A 21,962-nucleotide genomic window follows, 5' to 3' on the forward strand; every position below is an offset into this window, starting at 1 on the left:
GAAACGCTAGAAAGACTAAATGCTTTAACAGAAATCACACTTCAGATGGTTCTTTCTTTTTGCTAAAGGAGTTTAAAAATACTCCCAAACCCAGAGCTGAGACTATGTAAAGACTTTCCAAGCTGCCGTGGTTCATGTTGCATCCTGGCTGCATGGCTTTTCTCTGGCTCTGTGCCTAGTCTTGTTCTCTCTCCTGGTTCTCAGGTACACGCTGAATGTCCTCGAGGACCTGGGTGATGGTCAGAAAGCCAACGATGACATTATAGTCAGCTGGGTAAACCAGACCCTGAAAGAAGCTGGCAAGTCCACCTCCATCCAAAACTTCAAGGTGCAGGTTCCCTTCTTGCATACAAAAGGAGATGAGTGCCCAAAAATTCTTTCCTTGGCTGGAGGAACAGCAGGGACATCTTAGAAAGGAGTTTAAACAGGACAGGATTCAGTCTGTGCTGGGATGTGCTGGGAACAGAGTGGCTTCATGCTAAAGATAGGAGACTGTTTAGGACTGCCCATAGCAGGGAGTAGTGGCAGAGGAGGGGAGGGTGGTCAGGATCTGGGGCAGAGGTGGGAGTTGAGATGCTGGCAAGCAAAGGGGCTGGAGCTGGTGTGCGTTTGGAGGTGAGCACTGTGCCTCGGGCTGTGCTCAGCAGGTCAGACCTGCTGCCTGCACAATGATTACTTCTTTGTATTTTCAGGGCACTGGCAGTAAATTGGAGTAATAGTATTGTATTATCACCAAAGGTGAGGCAGCAGTTTGGTTTTCCCTCTGGTCCACCTGGGAATAGTCACTAACACTGCTGCTTTGAAAAGGCTTACTTAAAATTTCTTCGGTTGCATGTTGCAGAGCAGCTGAATTGAGGTGAGAATTATGCTTTAAGGATTGGACACTCTCATCTTTACTTCTCTGTCCCTGTATTCTCTAGGACAAGACTATCAGCACGAGCTTGGCAGTTGTGGATTTAATCGATGCCATACAGCCTGGATGTATCAACTATGACCTTGTAAAGACTGGTCACCTGTCAGAAGATGACAAGCAAAATAACGCTAAGTAAGTTTGCTCTCTCAAAAGCTGTTTTGGATTGAAAGGGTGCACATTCAATGTGCTGGCCTCAAGCTGCAGGTGTTTTGACCACTGTTTGTTGCTGTGGTTTTCAGTCTCTTATAAGGCACAGTACTTTTTATACAGGCAGCACTTACTGAAATCCAGTTGCTGTCCTTGCCTGTGACGCTGGAGGGAGCAGTAGGCTGAACTGTAGCTTGCTGAGAGAAAAGCAGAACAGCTCTGGCAGTTCTTACCAGTGATACTCCATTTCTCACCTGTTTGTTCAGGAGTTTGAAGTGTTTAGCTGGTGGCTTACAATTTTGAAATTGAACCCTTGTGTGTCTTGTGTTGTTGAATCATCATAGATTGTCAAGTTTAAAGTATGCCTATTAAAACATGCCTTTGAAATGTGTGTTCTGTGACTGTTAGCAGTGGCAGAATGACAGCAAAATTTCTGGCAGATAATAGCCTCACTTTGTTATTCATAAGGAGCAAACAGAAGAGGAAATGTTACATAATTAATCCTTCATTATATATGCTATTAGCCCTAACAAATTTTAATTAAGATTCTTTTTTAACTGTTGGTAAAGTGGACTTGACATTCAAAGGTCAATTTGCACATCAAAAAACACTTTACTGGGTGTAAACCAAATGATGTGGTGTGATTAAACTGTTCCACATCTTGAATCTTAATAAAGAATAGGTGAAATTGTGTTGGATGGGGCAGGATTTGACTTGTCATTTACTGGTAGCAGTCTTGGTGCTGACCACCTCATCTTTCCATGGTGAAACAGGTATGCTGTGTCCATGGCAAGAAGAATTGGTGCCAGAGTTTATGCTCTTCCAGAAGATCTTGTGGAAGTGAAGCCAAAGATGGTCATGACTGTGTTTGCCTGCTTGATGGGCAGAGGAATGAAGCGAGTATAAAAGAGACGATCCATGTAAAGAAAAAAACCCCAAAATGCAACAAAAACCCAACCTGCCACCGTGGGTGCATGAGTAGCAGATCAGCTGTGATCATGTTGAAATGCTGTTGGCCTTGGAACTGTTGAAGTTCGAAGGACTTTGTTTTGCTTTGCAAGACAAATTTATCAAAATTCTCAGGGGGAAGGAGTTTTAACCAACAGACGTGCTCTTTTCCCAAAGGAAAGTTTAACTTATCAAGAGCTCACAGAAATGCATTCATAGCAGACCTGCATCTTGCAGTATTGCTCTGGAGCTGTTTTCACTCCATTATTTCTCAGATACTTGATATGTGGTTTTTTACCCCTGAGGGCTATAAGGTGGTTGGTATGAGTTGTAATGGAAACAAATCTAATTTCTATCTGCAGTCCACTTTAATTTCTATCATACAGTCCAAGCATATTCTAGGTTTGACCACATCTTTAATTTTTCAAATAAAGCTACAGTACAAGTTGGGACCTGCAGGCCAGCTCGCAATGCTAAATGAGAAATGTGTGATTAGGAAGATGTACTTTCTCTGGTATTCTTTGTACATGGTGCTTTTTTGTACATCTAACTATTTTGATTACTTTACAAATAAAGCATGGCAGGTTTTTTTTCTCTTGCTGCTTATAAAAAGGGTTTTTTTGGTTTGTTTGTTTTTTAAGGTTATACTACATATGATAATACCACCATCCTTGGACCTCTTCCAGTAACATATGATGATGTTGCTGATGGCACAGTTACACCTGAGAATGGAAGTGAATGCATTTTTGTATGCATCTTGGCTCAGTTCTGTGCACCTAGAAAAAAAATTTTTACAAAAATCTGCATGAAAACTGTAACTTTTTTATTTAAAATGCTGTTAGATACAAAACCATACTACATTGTGGAGAGGTTTTGTGCAGGGAAGAGGCAAATGGTGTAAACAGCAGCGTTCAATAAAGTGAACAGCAAATATGCTGGAACACAAAATTATTTTTACAGATAAACGGAAACATTGTCACCAAAGAAGGAAGATGCTGTATCCATAGGATTTAATACTCTCTTGCTTTGGCAAGCTGTTTGCTATATTTTGAGATCATATTGCTATTCCAAGCTATTCAAAGTGATGTAATATGGTGGCAAAGCATTAGTTGAAATAAAAACATTTAAATACCTGCTTCTCTCCTTATTTGCACTGACGCAGCATAGCAGCCTGTCTTCAGTTGCAGCTGGTGCTTCTGGGCTGCAGTGCCACACACAATCTTTCTTCATCTTTAATGGCCTGATGTAAATCTGATACTAGGTACTGGTCCTTCAGAGCATGTTGAGGGGTTGGTGCTGCTGGGAGCACATTAGGGAAAGGTCCGTTAAAAGCAAAGGCAGGAGACATTTGTTTGAAGCAGCAGCTTCTGTATTGTTGTACCTTGGGGACTTCAGAGATTAACATTTGTATGAGGGCTAATTGAGTGAAAGGGATTTAATTTTTCTATGTGTAGGAGATGAAAAAAGGGAAGGTGAAAAGGAGGAATTTGACAGGGAGCTGAAGTGGGGCTGGTGCACCTGGGAGGAGATGAGCAGGAGCTCTGCCTGCTGCAGGGGTGAGGGCATGTGCGGCGGTGGCACTGGCTGGGAGTGTTCCCTGCTCTGAGTATAGAGTATCAGCAAACTCACCCCAGTGATTCCCTGCATGAAGCCTTGTGCAAAGCTGGCTGGAAACTTTCCACTAGTACAATTTTTTTGTAAGAAAAGTATGTTAACAAAGCTTCCCACAGGAAATTGCATGTTTTCACTCAAGATGGAGCGATACACCGTAAGTAGAGTCACAGCCATTCCACTGAAACAGTGGTCTGGTAATTTATGGCACTGGCTGGGGGTGTGATGTAATTAAGATCAAAATTCTTGGACTCTGGAAGTGGCCATGTGCATCTGTCCTGTCTTGCCTCTTTTGCCTCCTGGTACCAGGTTAAAGGGGGAGAAATGGGTACTTTGACAATTACAGAATGGGAAAGCATCTCCTCTTTGTGCTGAATGTATTTAAGAAAGAAAAGTTTGAGGTCCAAGCAAAGCACATCTCTCACACTGAAGGTCCAGTGCAGGGCAGTCAGGAGAAACCAAGTGCTTTCTCTCCACTAAACACTCTTAACAAGCAGGTTTTCAAATAGTTTGTTTTGTCAAACACACCTAAAATTTCCAACAGATGTAAACTTTAGCACATTTCCTTCTTCCTGCAACTCTTTTTCCTCTTTCATATTAAATTATTTGTTGGTATTTATACTTGGTTTTGCTTCTTCAATTACATGCTTTTTGTTTCCAAGGTTTTTTTAGCAGTGTCAGATTTGTTCATAGTGAATATTTTTTTAAACAGTTGAACTTGCTGCTGCCTTTGTTGGGTGCATGTTGTCCTTACCCTTAATCTCAATGTCCTCCTTCAAATGACTTTTCAAGCCCAGACTGCCTCCTCAGGGCCTGTTTTTTTCTGGTCTTTTTCTTGTATTCCTTGCATGTTTCATTTTTTGTGGATTAAAAATGTAGCCACATGTTCTCCCTGAGCATACTGTGTATAACTTGTTAAATATTTCTATCACTTTTTATCATAGCACAGAGGATGCAACTTGTGCTCCTGTTACTGTTTAATGAGGTGGTGGTGTAAAAGTGGAAAGAATATTTTCTCAAAGCATTCAGAGAAGACAAGGTGCTTGTCCATATAAATTTTTTGCCAATTTACATTATTCAATGGAAAAAATCTAGTATTTTAGGGACTTAAACAATTGCTGAGGTGGACTTTGCTCGCTTTTTTGCTTTTGCCTTTTTCTATTGCAGCTTGATAGAGAGGAATGCAAAAGCAAGAAACCAACTGGAGTTTTTTTCCACTACTTCTCAAAGTATGTGAAGCTGAGGAGAGTGAGGATGGTGAAACAGCACCAACAATGTAAGCAAAAATTTATTGTATTGACCGTTAAATACTTTGCACAAACCTAATCATGAATATAATGAGGGTGAAGCACATGTGGTTTTGTTGTGAAGCCCCACTTCATCCCTTCCCTGGTGCAACAACAAAGGTTGGTCCTACTCTGCACTCCATGGCAGGTTTCCCATGTCAAAATGTGCTGGTATGTGTGTTTTCAGCCCTAAACAAGGGTTTATTTCTCTCTTACCTCTTACCAGCTTGGGATAATTCCTCTAAGGAATTATGTGATGTGTCTGGCACACATTCTGTTGCTTCCTTCTGCGAGCACTCACTAAACATTGGATAAGGGTTTTTAATATACATGCAGAAGGCTGATCTGTGTCTCCCAGCAGCTGGAGGGAGGCAGATTAGGGGTATGGCACTGGGGTGGTGCTGTGACAGACCTCCTTGATGGTGTGCAGGGAGACACAACTCATACAGACCATCCCTGAGAAAAATGACCTCTTTGCAGGGGTGAATGCAGAGCCACATTAGCTGAGGTTCAGTGCTGTGAGGAGCAGCTGAGCAGTAAAATATTTTACATGGTGATGTTTTTGCCCACACCTCCAACACTGTCTTACACTCTTAACAGCAGAGATACCTGTGTGCCCGCTGTGGGAAGGTACCATGTGCTCACAGTGATGCTGGTGGACTGGGCCTTTTCTAAGGACTCCAGATGTACTGGAGCATGTGCAATTTATTCCTATTTCAGCAATACCCACAATATGCCCAATATGGGCTGGGCACAGGAAGGCAGCCCCTCCCAGGGAGGTCACACCTGGCTGTGGTCAGTTGACAAATGGGGAGGACAGAGGGGAACGTGCTTCCCGGCCTCACATCACCAGCACAAGCCCCAGCCCTGAACTCGCCAATGTGAGCATTTGCATTGAATTCTGATGTTAGCATTTCAGATTAAAGTATTGCCCGTGAAGGAAATAATTTATTCCTATATAATAAAATCCCTTTTTTTCCGTATAAAATCCACCTGTCATGAAAACCATTGTTCATAAACAAATTTTAAGAAAATAAGTAGCCTCCACTTTATAATTGAAACACCATTAAAACATGGCCACCACGGTGCCCCATCCCCTCTCATTGTACCACATGTGGCAGGCAAGTGCCAGCAGGATGAGCTGGCCTGGCAGAGGGGGGGGCCCAGGAGCCACACTGGTACTGGCCACTCTGCACTTGTCTTCACTGGCCAGCTCCAGTGGCACTGTGCAGTCCCCCAGGTCCCCAGGGCGGGGGTCCTCAGGTGCTGTTGTGTTGGGAAGGCCCAGGAAGGTGCAGTCCAGCCCCTCAATGATAGCCCTGCGTGTGGCCGTCCAGCGCCAAAACCAGAGCATGCTGCAGTCGCACCTCCAGGGGTTGTTGGACAGGAACACATACTTCAGTTTGGTCAGTTTGGCAAATAAGCCCCTGGGCAGGGAGCTGAGGTTGTTTTTGCTCAGGTGAAGGAAGTGCAGCTTGTTTAAGTATAAAAAAGCAGAGTCTGAGATGGAGGAGATCTGGTTGTTGTTCAAGTACAAGTTTCTCAAGTTGAGCAGGTGTCTGAAGGTGCAGTCGACAGCAGTGATTCTGTTGGCTTCAAGGTGCATGGTCTTGAGCTGGATCAACCCATTGAAAAGCTGATTAGGCAAATCAGTGATGAAGTTGTGTCCTAAATTTAACATGCCCAATCTGAGAAGCTTTGTGAAAGCTCCATTTTGAATGATCCATATCCGATTCTTCCTCAGATTCAGATCGTATAGGGTTTCCAGGTCCTTCAGGGAATCTCTGCCGATGGCTTCTATGTGATTGCCCTCCAGGGACAGCCTCGTGAGGCTGGAGAGGTTCCTAAAGGCTTGTGGGACATACCGCATGTTATTGGAGGCTAAATCAAGCCTTTCTAAAGAAGGCAAGTGTGAAAATAAAAGTGGGTGGATTTCAAAGATATTGCAGTGGGACAAATCCAGGCTGATGAGGTTTAATAGTCCTCTGAATGTGTTTGCATGCAGGTAGGTGAGGCGTGAGTTCCTGCTGAGGTGCAGCTCTTGCAGCCTGCTGAGAGCATGGAAAGTTCCTGGGGTCAGGAAAGTCAGATTGTTCCCGTCTAGCCAGAGGCTGTGAAGGAAAGTCAGGTTTCTGAAGGTGTTGGTGTTGAGAATCCGCAAATAATTGTTGGAGAGGTTTAGAGAGATGGTGGATGTTGCTATTTCTCGAGGTAGGGTTTTCAGTCCAGCTCTGTTGCAGAGGATGGTCTCTTCAGGTGTACATTTGCACATGCTTGGGCATGAACTGGAGACATTCAGACTCAGCCCAGCCTTTGCTGCACAAATAAATACAAATATAACAAGAAAGAACATGACCAGCCACACATCAGCCACAGCATCTAATACCTGATGGATAGTAGAGAAGGAGGCAAGAAGAAGAGCATGTACCTTTTGGGCAGGTGAACCGTGGGCATGGCAGGGTCGGTTGGACTGCGCACAATGAAAATAGCTGGTTCTTCCTGCTGCAGCCCCATGGGGATTAAGTGTTTAGGTACATCAAAGCTGATTAAGTGCTGCCCTGAGAGGCAGGGAGATTTCTCAGCCCAGCATCATGCTCTGATAGTGGTTTTCCCAAATCCTGCCCTTTGCAAACAGCAACAGGTGACAGACTTCCCCTGGCAGCTGTCTAGGAGAAGCTCCTGCTCATGGGTTATCACCATTATCAGAGTCTCTTTGGCAGTTGGCTCAAAATAACTGTTCTGGGAGGAGTTTTTGTGCTTTTCTCCAGCTAGAGCTTCAGCAAAGGCAGTGGAAGGTGGCTCTGCCATCCAGGTGTGAGGTGAGGGCTCTCACCCCGGCGTGGTTGCACATATTGACAGATGGTCCGGGCTGAGACTCAGGGAAATGCAGCTGTGACCAAGCCCTGAGCACAGCCTTGGTGATGGCTGTGACTCCTCTGCAGTAAAATGGGATACTGCCAGGAGCTGTGCAAGCCTCATGTTCTTTGACAGCTGGGAAAATGCAGGGGAGTGCTGTGTCCTGGCAGTGCCTCTTCTTGGGATAAGCCCTGAGCCATCTATGAGTGGTGAAAGATGAACCCTGTGGTCGAAACATGGAGCACCCCAAAGGCACACTGTTCTTCCCAGGGCACTGCCTGTCTCCAGAAGGTTGGAAGATGCCACTGAGCAGTTGGAGCTGGGCTTGGGTCATTAAAAATCTCTGTCCTTGCCCCTGCCCTGGTTTTTGTCCTGTATCCACACTGTAAAGGGAAATTGCATTTGGGGGCCTGATTGATGCACTCAACAGCCAGGGATCAGCAATCTCCAGGCTGATCATTCTGCTTATGACGACAGGAAGACTAGACCCAGGGCTTGCAGCTGATGCATCATTAGGGCAGCCAGTGACACAATTGCTGCTCTTGTTTTTTGTCACTCTTTTAATTTGTCTTTTCCACTTCTCTCTGCTGGAGTTCTTGTGTTCTGATGTGCTTGAAGCACCTTTTGTCAGCCCGCTGCCTTCCAGTGCACTTCCTTGCTCTGAATTTCTCAGTCTGTTTCAGCTTTTTTCTTTTTTCATGTTTTACAGATTGGGTTTTCTTTCTCTCCCCTGTTCTACCAGCTCTGTCCAGACAGTGGCTAAACCCCCAAATGTATAGTATGCCCAACAGGAAGTGCGAACTGGACAAATTTGCAGCTCTGTTTTCTCAGCAGAAGCAGATTAGGTTTCCTGCGCTGTTAAATCACTATGTTGGCTTCAGCTACTTCTGTTTTCTTCGTCATTTTTTCAAGCAACGATCCCCTGAAGGACAGCTTCTCCCTGGAAGCTTGGCCAGGATGATCATGTTGTGTAATGGAGACCATCTTCTAGCTGTAAACAACATAATTTATTTAGTTAGACAGGCTTTGGTGCAGTATTACTGGACCAAAATCTGGTTTCCACCAAGAGCAGCAGTGATGGCACTGTGCCCAGGAGCTGGTCCTGGAAGCCCTAGAGGAAGGTGGAAATGTGCACTGCTCACTCCATCCAGCTGATCATGTCTGGGGTCAGGCCAAAGGTTTTGGTGGGTGAATCTTTGTTTTCTGTATTCCTGGCTCAGCTGGGACTGTTCCTTCGAGGACATCACCTTGGAGGGGTGTCCTGCTGCTGGAATCTCCATGGCTTCTCTTGCCTCCTGATGCAGCACAGCTAGGAGTATCCTGAGGAGCCTGTCCAGCTCCAGCTTCCTGAGCATCTCTACTACCAGTCATTGCCATGCCAAGTGCTGTAGAGACAAGGTAAGGACATACTGCTTGAGAAGAACTGACATGAGTTTTTTCTCTAGCTACCTTTTTAACAAACTTTCCCTTTATGGTCCTTTCAAATATTAGCATCCTGCTCTTGGGTTCCCTTTTCCAAGCTCAGCTCTTTGTGCTCCACGTGCAGGGATTTTGATTGTCTCACTCCATCTGCTGGGAGGGTTTCTGGAGTGCATCGTGTTTTGGCTGAGGTGGTTCATCCATCCAGCTTTACTGGAAAAGCTGAACCACTGCAGGTCTTCTGTTAAAATGTATTCCACCCATCACATGACCATTGTTGTGGTTTTGTCTTTTTTTCAGTCACTGATTTATCTGACATCTGGGATTTATAGCCTAGCATTTTCCCTTCAGAAATTGTTTGTAGCTGATGACAAGAGCCTTGCCTAATACTGTAGGTTTTGAGGAGATGAATTCTCTTTAGAAGATGGAGGCAGCAGTCAAAACATCTACTTTGGGATGGTCTTGCTGGTCTAATAAGTTAAAAGAGCAAGGTTTTCTTTCTTTAAACTTTTTGTTGGGAAAAGATGGAATGAGCAGAATCACTTAACAGCTTTGTTGGTTAAAAGATTGACTAAATAAGGTAGAATACACAAATGTCAGGAATAATCTGACACCCCCAAAGCTTTATCTAGCTGGTGAACTCTCATGTGTATCTCAGTATTCTTGGAACATAAGAGAAATTTCTAGTAAAAGCACTTAAAAAGTGGGAAAGCTATTTGCAGTGGTTATAGTTCAAAACAGCAAAGGAAGATTTTTGTTTTTAAAAGATCTCTGGAAAGAGACCCTTTGGGTGCTCTGTAACTCTATAAAACTTTCTACAGAGTCCTAACTCTTCCTAAATATCACCTTGAGACCCTAAAAAGAAATGTGAAGCATTCTCCCACATCCTTTAAATGCCAGGCTATATACAACTATATTAGTACTAATATAGCAGAAGTTAGACAGGAGGGAGCTCTCTCCCACAAGCTATGGGCATCAGTGTCTTGACTTCTGCTGCTCATCACAGCAACTGGTTTGAGAGAAGTGAGTAGGAGAAAATTACCTGTGATGATAAATTATGAAAGCTGACTGTGGGTTCCTGCTGTCATCTCAGTTGCTGAAATGCTGTGCTTTGCCACTGATGCTGCTATGGGCATTTAGGCTCTGTGCCTGTTGTTGGCAAGCCCTGGAGTCTGGTGGTTTATCTGTGTTAGGGGCATGACTGGGAGCTGTGCAGCACTCAGGAATGGAGTTTTGACCAAGTCCTGCTGCCTTCAGCAAGAGCAGGCATGCCCCAAGAACAGGCAGCAGTGCCAGGGTGTGTGTGCACTCCCTGCCTTTAATAGCAATGGGTGCAGCTTGTTTCAAAATCACTTACATGCTTGTTTTCTTTACTACTTTTAGTAACTTGTAAAATGCTTACAGCCAATAATTTGAACAAACAATGTCATGGATGATAACCTCAGTCTTGGCAGTGCTATTGGCTGGACACAAACATCTCTCATAAAATAAATGCTCTGGATAAGTTTTCTGCATGCTGGAGGTGGAAAGGGCATCCCTCTTCCCTCCTAAACGCCTCTGTCACACTCACTGAACTGCTCCAAAACTGACCTCTTCCAGCATAGAAGGTCCGTTCAATGGGACAAGAGCTCTCTGACCCCATATCTGATGGCCCCTGTCTGGGTGGCCCTTGTGTTCACTGCTGTGCTGCTGTGAAGTGAAAAAGCATCACTTTCCCCAGGCCTACTTAGTGCTTCCATGTGAAATCATGGCTCCAGGAAGGAGAGTGAAACACTGATGAAGGTCTTGCTTTTGAGAATTCTGGTAGTTCTTCCTCTTTGCCAAAACACCGCGTTTGCAGACACCCACTGCCAGAACTGATCATGCTTTAGAGGTACATGAGACAGTGCTAAGACCCAGAATTGACCCAGCAAGAACCATGGATGCTGGATGGGAATAGGACTCACTGCCTTGGCCTTCAACCTTCACGGTCACTGCTCACAACTGCTCCCCTCCCCAAGTCTCCAGAAAGGCTGCAAGCAATCAGCTTTCTCTGCAGGAGTGCTCTGTGGCTGGGGAAGGGTGAGGTAGGTTCTCCAATCTTACTTGAAGGACTGAGCAATGAATCCCTAAAGAAACCCTTAAACAAACAAATGCAGGAAGGAGGAATGCTTAGAAAAGTTTATGGAATGTGGGGAACCCAGCTGCAGGCAGGATGGTTTTGGGGAGCACGTGCAGATGGCCTGTTGTTTGGCACAACACACCCCAGAATCACAGAATATTCTGAGTTGGAAGGGTCCCACAAGGATCATCAAGTCCAGCTCTTAAGTGAATGGCCCATGCAGGGATCAAACTTGCAATCTTGGCATCCATCCAACTGAGCTAATCCCAGGGTATGGCATGATGAAAATCATCATTGCCCTGGCAATGCATGCTGGATCCCCAACTCCTGCTGCCAGCCCCGGGACCAGGGAGTCAGGAGATCCTGCTGTAAATCAACACCTATGTTGGGTTATGCAACCTGGGGAGCACATTTATAAAATATTTTTTTCCCCTCTTGGTTTCTGCAAAAGGAACAAATCAAGGTCATGAATACAGTTTGCATCTGGATCTCATATTACTTTGAGCCTTTGGCAGGCTGGCAAGGTTTAGCCTCAAGAGGTGGCTCTGACAGCCTCCTGGCACAGTCAGGCTGCTTGTTTGAAATATTCCATCCCTGACAGTGGCAGCACTTCCCTGCAAAATCCAAGACGTAGGACTTGGAGTACATGGATCCTTTTATTTTTACTTGTACAGTTGATCAGAAGTTGCTATTTGAATTGTGTGTGGTGGTGGTTTGGGGTTTTTGGGTTTGATTTTTTTTTTTTTTACACACTTCTGTTGATCTTTTGACCTCTTTAGGTGCATAGGCTTGAGGATAGAAAGACAAACCTAAGTGCTATATGTGAGCCTGCAGCAAATTTCTTGCTCCTCTTGAACTGTGAATTTTTTTAGTTGGTATAAAAGACATACTTAAAATCCTTCCCCAAATCCAACCCCCAGAAAGCTCAAGCTTCTACTTATTTAAAATCAAGCATGTCTTGTGTTGAAAACTCCCAGCTTTTGTAACTTTGCAGCCAGATGAGCAGTAAAAAGGCTCTTCCCTGTGCTGAGCTGTGTGCTGGGCACTGCTGGAGCAAATCCATGTGCTGGATTTACCAGCCTGGCTGTGGAAAACACATCCCACAAGCTCAGGGGGCATTAGCTCAACTGCAGCACTACATGGCAAGAGGTTGTTTTGTGCACAGACAACTTGGGCATCCCTTTCACAGCCATACAAGAATGCTCAGAAATAGTGAGAGGAAGAAAGAAATGGCAGAGGAAATAGAAGAGAGAGGGATTTGTACATTAGTGAGAGGAAGCTTTGCAGTGAGAACTTGGGATCAGATAAGGAATCAGATGCACTGAGCATTGGCAGGGGAAAGAATGGGAGCAGGATTTGTCAAAGGGCAGCCTGAGGTATGACCCCCATTACACTGAGTGCATCAGGGCCATTTCTTGTCTGCTAAAGTCTCAGTTTTGCAGGCAAAACAGAATAAACACAGTCAGTATCTGTAAGGATCAAAAGTTGTGTGGAAAGGAAAACTTTATATGTAAGTCTAAACAACTAGTGTTTGTTATTTTTGGAAAATAAACATTCTTGTGCATTTTTCCTTCACTGGGTATTTGCTGAGCAATGGAGCAAAACCTTTTACCAATTGCTTGTGTGCAACTAGCAGCAAGGACTACTGGCTGAGGGTGTCCTGGCGCGTCCTGTTACTAAAAAAGTTAATAAATATGGTTCAGAGTGAGTGCTGACATCTCAGGTCACTCACCTGTGAGCCAGCAGTCCTGCAGACCCCAGGCAGGATGTGTACAGGGGAAACTGGTGGCAAAACATGCATCTCTTCTCCTTTGCAGCAGGACTCATTACTTTATCTCTCTTCCAATGTTTGCTCCAAGCACAGACACTGTGTGCCTGCAGCCTAGCAGTCCTGACCACCGACTGCTTTGTCATCATGTCCTTGAAGCAGTAAATTGCTGCACTGTGGAAATAGAAATGCTGCGTGGAATTCCCTTTCTTTAAATAACTCCGTCTCCTTTTAGCACAGAAAATGCTAAGAACTGGACTTTGAATTATGAGGCAGATAAAGACAAAAGCTGCCAAGAACTCTTCTCTCCGTCTTGAATGTAGTACTCACCTCCAGGGGATGAATGTATGTGAGTTTGCTGATAAACTTCTTCAACACTCTCTGAAGCTTTTTCTGGTCAAAGACATAGCTGGGCTATGGTGAAACTGGTGAGACTGTTCTCCACAGCCTGCTCAGCCCTTGTTTCCCCTGAAGATGCTGGTAAAAAGCTGTTTTCCCTGTTCCATCTCTCCTCTGGGTCACTCTGGTATGAACAGAGCTGATGACACCTGTTGTCTCTGGTGTGCTGCACAGTCCTGGAGCAAGGGCAGGCACTGGGGTTTCCCCAAGCCACCACAGGTGCATACACCTTGTTCCAAGGCTGTACTGGTGTTCAAAGGATGGGATGTGCTTGGGTGCAGCACTGGCTAGTGATTGAGAGCCAGCCAGCAGCACCTGGCTGGGGGAAAGGGACACGTCACTGGCCACAGGGTCTCCAGTGGTCGATTCTGTCTGGCACATGAAGCCTTGCTGGGGAGCACAGCACATGTATCCCCAGTAGATGGATGGTTGTTGCAGAGGAGATCACACTCAGGTATCACGGCAAAATGTTTAAGCCTATGGGTGCTTCCTTTGCCCCTTTCTTATCCTCCAGGAGCCCCCTTGGAGCTCCTTCCAGGGAGAGGAGGCTGGGGCCAGGCACAGTGTGTGATGCAAGAAGGAGCAGATGTAAAAACTCTGTGTTATGTGAATGGGAGTTGGCATGAGCTCGTTTTGGTGATGTCCTACCCCCGTTCAGCCTCAGAACCAAGCCTGCTCTCAGCCATGTGGATTTGTCCTGCTGCCCTCCTTAGTCCCAGCAGTGTGCATGTCTTTGCAAGGAATAGGGAAGTGGCTTTCCCATCCTAACTAACTGGGAGATGGGATCAGCCCCCTTACGCAGGCAATGCTGTTGTGAATGCAGTAATGTTCTTCCACTTTCTGTCTCTCTGTGTTCACATGGTCAATTCTGCCAGGACTAACAGCCAGTTAGTTTCATTCTCAAATGTTGTTTCATTCTCAAATATTATTTCATTCTCAAATGTGTTAGCCAGTGCTAGGACTCCACGGACTGCATGGGAATCCCCCTGCCCTCAGAGATGCACGAATCCTTCCACAGAGGATCCCACATGTCTTCTGTGCATGTGGAGGGCAGAAAGGGGCTGCATGTGGGTGTATCCTCCTGGACCAAGAGCTGCAGTAGAAAACCACAGGGATATTTGTATAAATTTCCTTTTTCTTGCTTGCTTCATTTCTCTTTTTTTTTCTTTTTTTTCTGGCTGTCTTGTTGCTCTCTCCTGATTTACTGCATGTGCTCACGTGGCCTTGGAAAGGGGGTTTCTCAAACTATTTTGCTTCCAAAAGGAAAAGAAGCTGGAAGGCATTCATATTTCAGTTCTCAAGTTATTTAGGTTAAAGTCTCCCAGTGGGAAAAGGGAAGATATGAGAGAGCAGATTGCTGGTGGCGATACTCACGAGAAGGAAAACGGAAAAAAGGCGCACGGAATTCTAGAGCTGCATCCAGACAAATGTGGGGTTTGACAGGTAGGTTTTCTATCTGCCCTTAGAACATAATTTCGAATCGTGTCTCGTGTCTGCAGTAAGAGTAGAATGAGTAGCTCAGAGCAGATCCTAAGGCACCAGTTGTTCATGACCAGAGGGGGGAAGTGTGTTTGTCAATGAAACCTTGGTCTCTGTAATGCAGCTACAAGTAATTATGGTGTGGTCCCTCTACTAGGAGTCAGCGAGGTATTTAATGCTTTGTGACTTGTACTGAGATTTCAACTTCTATATGTTAAAGTGAAGGGCTCAGCACATAAAAGTTAAGGGTGAAATGTGACTCCAGACCCTCTCTGATTATCTGTGTTCCCAAACAAAAAAGCTTTCATTGGGTTTAAGACCTGTTTGAATACAGAACATAGGCTTATGATCAACTATTTGTGACTTTAAATACTGGCACTCTGCAGAAATTCCCCGGCTGAATTTTCATTGTTGAGACAATATATTTAAAATTAAATTTTTCTCAGTATATCCAAAGTAGTGTATTGCATATTTTGCATTGAGCAAATGATAAGCTACTGTACATTAAACTGTTGATACAGAAAAATATGTTTGAAATGATCAGTTGCCTTCTGTTAAATGAGAGATCATTACCCAAATCTGTTGTCTTGGTGAAAATTTCTGTTACTTTTAGGGCTCCTTGGGAATTCTTAAATGCCTGACTGGTTCCACAAAAACTTAATTAAAAATTAATTGCGTCTTTCTAGTATGTAAAATAAAATACTTGGGTATGATATCTTCTTTATTGACTTAGAAAGTCTTAAAGTTTGCAAAATATCCTGCTCAGAGTGCAGACACAAACCGTTGAAATGCAACAAAGACAGACCTGTCAATTAACTCTCTTATTTTAGCTGTTTTATAGCTACATTTTCCCCTAGTGAAATCCAGTCCTGATATTTCTAAATGAACAGCACATAGAACTGTTAAATCCAATGTCTGCAAGGACTGAGTTTATTGCTTGTGTCTACATTGAAATTATCTCTTTCACTGTTCTGATTAAAGCTGTCATGAGGGAAGGAGATGCAGATATGTTTGAGAAGGACACAGACAGTGAATGACATTTTGCAGACCCTTCAGTGTCTTTGAATTCAGCCCTGTGAATTGGAAAAAAAAAAAAATCACAGCTTGGTTTCCTAATAGTCTTGTTAAAAGGCTGCATTCATGCCCATGGAGTCCCAGGAGACCCTCAGGTGTGACACACCTGATCTCCAATGGCAACTGCTGCCTTTTTATATTATTTTAACTGTTCAGAGTGCTGGAAATAGCATGAGAAAACTGAGAAAAGGATCATGAAGAGCTTTAGTGTGGCCTTGGGGTCACAGAAGTTCCTAAAGTGTCTCCAGCTCCTGAATCCATAATCTTTCTGCTCTGCTGGTCACAGAAAGCACCATGTGTAATCATGGATAAACCCCAGCTGCTCTCTTCTCTGCCAGGCTCATTAAAAAGTGCTGTGACCTCCCTAGGGCTAATTGTATCTTGTCAGTGGGATGGAGGTAAGGAGTTCAGCAGGGCTGCCTGCTATTTCAGCACTCAGCTTACTGACATAACTTCAAATGGTTTTTATTTTATTGTGACTGTGTGATTTCAGAGCTAAGACAGCTGCAGAATGCACGTCTAACACACGGTTTCTGATCTGCAGGTGAGTGATGTGATAGAAAAGTGCTGCCAGCCCATGAATTTCCTGAAGAAACTCTCTTTCCACCAGTACCAACATGCAGAGCAACTACTTCCCAGTTGTCACCACCATGGAAAGTCTCCAAGTCCTGTCTACAGCACTGACAAACTCATCGGCTGTGTCGCACTCGTCCCCTCCCTGCCCCCTTACCTCTTCAGATTATCAGTTTTCTCTAATTCCAGCCCTCTTCTCTGTGGTTTTTATTCTGGGCTTGGTTGGCAACAGTGTGGTGGTTGTGGTGCTCTGTCGTCACACTGGCCCCAAGACAGTTGCTAATATCTACATTTTCAACCTGGCCATGGCGGACCTGCTGTGCCTGGCCACCCTCCCCTTCTGGGCCACCTACTACGCACAGGGATACAACTGGCTCTTCGGGTCTCTCATGTGCAAGATCTCCAGTTCTGTCCTATGTCTGAACATGTTTGCAAGTATTTTTTTCATTATGTGCATGAGCATGGACCGGTACCATGCCATTGTCCATCCTATTCACTCCCAAAGGAGAACTCCACAACAAGCTTATTTTGTAGCATTGGTTGTGTGGGGCCTTGCCTGTTTGTCCTCCCTCCCAACTTTTTATTTCCGAGACACTTACTACGTTGAAAGCTTGGAGGTCAACGCTTGCATTATGGCCTTTCCTTATGAGAACTATGCAAAATGGTCTGTGGCAACCGCCTTCCTGAAAAACACCTTTGGCTTCTTCATCCCCTTGGCAGTGATCACCACCTGCTACATCTGGATCAGGAGGCACTTGCTTAAAGCACAGGAGTTTGGGAAAAGCAGGCAGAAGAGGGACAAAGTCCTAAAGCTGGTGGCTGCTGTTGTCATGGCCTTCCTAATTTCTTGGCTGCCATTCCACGTTTTAACGTTTTTGAATGCTTTGGCTCACATGAACATCATTACCAGCTGTGAGGTGATGGGAGTCATTGACACGGCGCTGCCGTTCAGCATCTGCATGGCCTTCGCCAACAGCTGCATCAACCCCCTGCTGTACTGCTTCATTGGCAACCAGTTCCAGGAGAAGCTCCACCGCTTGTTCAAGAGACAAGTTTATCAGTTCAACAGCCATCGGGAAAGCTCCTCTGTGAGGAAGGGCAGCTGTTTCAGAGATGCCGAAACCCCCATGGGCAAAGAAGGGGAACCTGAGTCTTTCCTATAGGCATTGGGGCATGATGTGGGGTGATGTCAGTGAAGCTGGATGTCCCTGCAGTGGTGACATTCTTCTCTCCTCTTTCCCTTGTTTTGTGCCCATTCATTCACTAGCTGTTTGAAGGAGAATCTGTTTTGTCATACATGGGGATTTATTCCTCCTTCCTTTTCACAACAAGAAGTCAAGTTTTACACAGAGGGAAGGGTCCAACAAATAACTATATTGATGGCATTTTAAATATCAGCTTTTTGTATGGCTTAGTTCAGGCAAGTGTTAAGTGTAATACAAGAAGTCTAAATATACTGAAGGACCATTACACCATAGCTACAATTGCGTAGGTGCTGAGTATTATACCCTAAGCTGATTTTCTAAAAGAGATTCTCACTAGAGAATGTGTAAATAAAGCAGTGCAGATACTTCTGTACCTATCTGTAAGAAAATATTTTGACATTTATTTTGTATATTTTCGTTTCTTTAAATATATGGCTAGAGATGTATGTAAAATGCATCAAATATATTTCCAGCTTGCTTCAGCCTGGGATCCTGAGAATGTGTCGAGACATGGTTCTGCAGACTGCTGAAGGTGGGAGGGTATTATTGTGGGAAAGTAAAACCACAAAGTGCACGTTTTTATACCTTTCTCATATCAGGTAACATGTCCATAGCCAGATGGTCCTTTCTTTGATTCAATGTGGTCACTTGTCACAAAAATACTGCAGGAAGTGAACATGCAGTGTCCCACTGCTGCATGGACATGCTGAGCCCCACACACTGTCCAGCAGCCTTTGTGGCAAGGACTTGCTGATTGTGTGGACCTTTTGCATTTTAAATGTCAATTGCTCCATGCTGGCAGCTGTAAATTTGGAGTACTGCATACAGAAATCCTGAGTGACTCTGTCTTGTCACCCAGAAGAGAAACCACAGTGTGAGCTTACTCATTTTAACTAAAAGAATGAGTGAGGGAAAAAAGTATTTGGGAAATACTATTCTATTTTGAGGTTGCTTTTGTTGTTTATTTGAAATTTTATTTTGCTGGAGACATACTGGTCCTCTTGGACCCTTTGATAGGCTCAGTCTAAAAGAGGGGGTCTGTTAGCACCTTTTTCCATTGCCTGCAGGTTTTCCTCAGGCTGAGTGACCAAAAGACCATTAGTTTCAGGAAATTGTCTCTGATGAGTTACTCTTAAGGCTTGCATTCACAGTTTTGATCCATGGGTCAAGCTGGCCTCCCTGGAAGTCCCAACTCCCTGGAAGCCATGGGAACCTGGTGCAGGAGCCATCCTTCACTGGTAGGGTAGGGGTAAGTTTCTTCACTGGATTACACAAGAAATGTGCCAGTCTCAGAGTGACGTGAGATGAAAAGTTTGTGCAGAACTTGGCAAAACAGGGCCTGACCATAAGTAAACCCCTCTCCCTGTCCTACTCCAGTATTCTGTAGTGGGGTATGTGGCTGGAGAGATGCTTATCCCTGAAAGTGGAAGAGCTACTAATGCAGCTCCCCTGGAATGTTTTTGTTGAAGATGTTCTGAGGAGCTAATAGTGTCTGGGACGTTGGATATTTCTGGAAGGACAAACTGTTAATTACTTAGCAATGAGGACAGCAAGGCAGCTGTGCTACAGCAAAACAAACCAACAAACTAAGAAAATCACCAGGTGTTCAAGGCAGCAGACTCAGAGGGGCAATAAGGTTGTGGAAGCTTTTTACCTTTGCTGCAATACAGGTCAGTAATGAACACAAGTGGGACATTAATTGACGTCTTTAGAGTCTCAAAACAAAAGCTAACCTGCACCATCTGACCTCAGTGATACCTGTGCTTCAGATGTACCTGTCTCGAGAGGAAGCACAGGCTGCACATTCTCTACATGTCAGGTTGGACCCGCTAAAAACCAACAGTGTTTAATAAGGATCGTGCCTTTTGCCTGGTGTGCAGACTTATGCTGTTAGGGAAATACTACAGGAATCTGAAATCCAGTTGCATTTATAGCTGTGAGAGGCTGGAGAAAATGAGGATTAAGCTTTCCCAAGGAGAGAGCAGCAATGCAGCATCTCCCACTGTTGTGGGACAAACTCATGTTTGGCTGCTGGAGGGCAGAGATTGATAACCACTTGCAGGGGCTGAGGCAGCTGCACCCAGTGTCACTTTCCTAGAAACAGGGAAACCAAAAACGAGTATTAAACGTGAGGTGAACTGAGAGGGGAGGAAAATTCTTTCTTTCAAAATGCAAAATTCAAAATTCAAAAGAATTCTACCCTGAAGGTCATATTCTGCAAGAGTGACAAACTGAGTGACCCCAGTGTGACTTTTTTGTTTGCTAGATATGCCTTGTACCTCTAATAGGTCATGAATTTGAGCAGTGTGGTTAAACAAACATTCCAAAAACTCTGTCTCAAGGGGTTTGCGGGGGAAACAGGGTGGTGCTGTATCAAGGGTTTTGCTTTATTTTTAGAGCAAACTGATTAACGTTGAGCTCTAAGAATTTCTTCCATCATACTCAAGTTTCTCATGAGATTTTTGAGGGACTTTTAAGGAAAATGTGTGTGGGGGAGGGGTTTCACAGTTTCTGCATGTTGTGTTTATTTTTTCATTATTTTCAGCAAAAGAATGTGGATGGAAATTTAAGTAGTTTTTTTTCCTTGCAATTTAGAAGCTTCTTTTTTCCTTTAAGGAGAAAGTTTAGCTGATATTTGAAAATGATTCTGATAGTTGTGCAGGACTGCAACCTCTGTCAGTCAGACTCCAATATACCTCCCACTCTGGTCCTTTGTAAGCCCTATGTTGCCTTAAGGTCTCCTAAAAATGCAGACCCCTCTCCAAGGCAGGAGTCCTGCAGCCCTTTCATGGGGTGTGCAAGCCTGGGCCCCCTGCTCAGGTCAGCCTGGCCATCCCACAGCACCCACCCAGACTTTGGGACTCTACAGGCATTCACACAGTTTTGGCAGGGACTTTGGGAGTGTGTGTGGTCGCTTAGGGTTGCCCACACTATAAGTGCAGAAAGATGAATTTATGAGCAACAACTGGGTTTTGGCTGTGCTGTGGTGCAGCAGTGTCAGTGGAGAGGAAAGCCTGCTGTGGAAGGGGTGTATTGTGATGTACCATGGCGAAATTCTGATGGGTTTGGAGAGGGGAATGTCCTGGAGCATTTCTGGACCTGTCAGATGGTCTTTCCCCAAAAGAGATGGAAGGGATGGTTTCCATCTGTCTCTGATGTATTTGCTCAGTAAAACCTGTTTGTGGTTTCCTTTTTTAGCTCTAGTTGATTACTCTCAGTTTAAATCATTGCTCAGACCACTTTGAGCATCCTGTGCATGTCCCTGAGATTACTTGACTACACAACTTCAATACACGCACCAGAGAAAGCCACTGGCATTTTTTATTATGAGCTAGTGCTGGGTGGTGAGCTAAATGTTTTGTTTATGTAAGATATACAATAAGAAATGTTTGGTACAGCATGTTCTCCCTGAGAAGTCAACATGGCCTGACTCTTGTGCTGGCACCCACTGAGCACACTTGTCCCTCTTCCTGCCAGATTCTGAGCAGGAATATCATCTTTCCACTCTGCAGCCAACTTCCACAACTTGGCTTCCCCTCACAGCATGTCTCCTTGTCCTGGCTGAAGGGTGAGGAGGTGCCATGGAGCAAGTGAACTGCTCATGTTTCCCTATGAAAATGAGGCCTTCTGGATAGTCTGAGTGGTCCTGGCAGGAATGCATGAAACCTGAAGCGCAGGAATTGGGGTGGTCTGGCAGCCTTTGCTCCATGCTGGCAGCCTTACTGATCTCATCTGAAATCTCCTTCCCGTGGAGGAAAATGACTGCTGTTGTTGGGAAGGGCTGCTCTGTTCAGCAAGGTCCTGGGATGCGCTTTCCTCACATCTGCCTGCTGCAGGATCCAGCTGAGGATTCAGACAGAGAGGGGCTTGTTCCTGTGGTCCATGGGCTCTGCCAGGAAGGGTTGTGAGTCTCCCATGGCTTTGTCGTACCAGATACCTGTCTATGGAGGGAGCCCAGGCTGCTGTCTTCAACATCCCATATCCTCTGGTTTGGGTACAGTGGTCAGCCCATTGCCATGCTTCTGGCAGAGCATCCAGGTGAGGTACCTGTCTGAGAGAGGATGCTCCCTCCTGTTTGCCAGGTTTCACTAGAACCAAAATGGGAAAGAAAAATAAATAATAAACGGGTAAAAAAAGAGATTTATTTATTGAAAACAGTGGGGTCCTGGAGTGGAGAGTCCTG

At 44.7% G+C, this 21,962-nt stretch overlaps 3 protein-coding genes across 11 annotated transcripts in view; 2 read left to right on the forward strand and 1 right to left on the reverse strand.

The window, feature by feature from the left end:
• PLS3 (plastin 3) overlaps positions 1-3,141 on the forward strand; it is a 50,336-nt gene extending 47,195 nt beyond the window's left edge. For all 7 annotated transcript variants that reach the window (XM_048318558.1, XM_048318562.1, XM_048318561.1 and 4 more), the window contains 3 exons: positions 205-328; positions 921-1,045; positions 1,834-3,141. In XM_048318558.1, coding sequence (XP_048174515.1) covers positions 205-328; positions 921-1,045; positions 1,834-1,966 — 382 coding nt within the window. In that variant the 3' untranslated portion in view covers positions 1,967-3,141. The remainder of the gene's footprint in view (positions 1-204; positions 329-920; positions 1,046-1,833) is intronic.
• LOC125333049 (nyctalopin-like) lies at positions 2,811-7,488 on the reverse strand. The gene is made up of 2 exons (XM_048318564.1): positions 7,334-7,488; positions 2,811-7,221 (listed from the first exon to the last, which is right to left on the reverse strand). The coding sequence occupies exon 2, from the start codon at positions 7,175-7,177 to the stop codon at positions 5,972-5,974; it is 1,206 nt and encodes a 401-aa protein (XP_048174521.1). The 5' UTR covers positions 7,178-7,221; positions 7,334-7,488; the 3' UTR covers positions 2,811-5,971.
• AGTR2 (angiotensin II receptor type 2) lies at positions 4,778-21,886 on the forward strand. 3 transcript variants are annotated; one of them, XM_048318565.1, is made up of 3 exons: positions 4,778-4,895; positions 14,681-14,891; positions 16,546-21,886. In XM_048318565.1, exon 3 carries the CDS (start codon positions 16,619-16,621, stop codon positions 17,735-17,737), a length of 1,119 nt encoding a protein of 372 aa, XP_048174522.1. In that variant the 5' UTR covers positions 4,778-4,895; positions 14,681-14,891; positions 16,546-16,618; the 3' UTR covers positions 17,738-21,886. The 3 variants fall into 3 exon arrangements, with proteins under 3 accessions (XP_048174522.1, XP_048174523.1, XP_048174524.1); XM_048318566.1 differs by having other exon boundaries at positions 14,743-14,891; XM_048318567.1 differs by lacking the exon at positions 4,778-4,895 and having other exon boundaries at positions 9,127-14,891; positions 16,495-21,886.
• Positions 21,887-21,962: the final 76 nt, after the last annotated feature.

This window comes from Corvus hawaiiensis, chromosome 14, assembly GCF_020740725.1.
Source record: "Corvus hawaiiensis isolate bCorHaw1 chromosome 14, bCorHaw1.pri.cur, whole genome shotgun sequence".
NCBI classification, from domain to species: domain Eukaryota; kingdom Metazoa; phylum Chordata; class Aves; order Passeriformes; family Corvidae; genus Corvus; species Corvus hawaiiensis.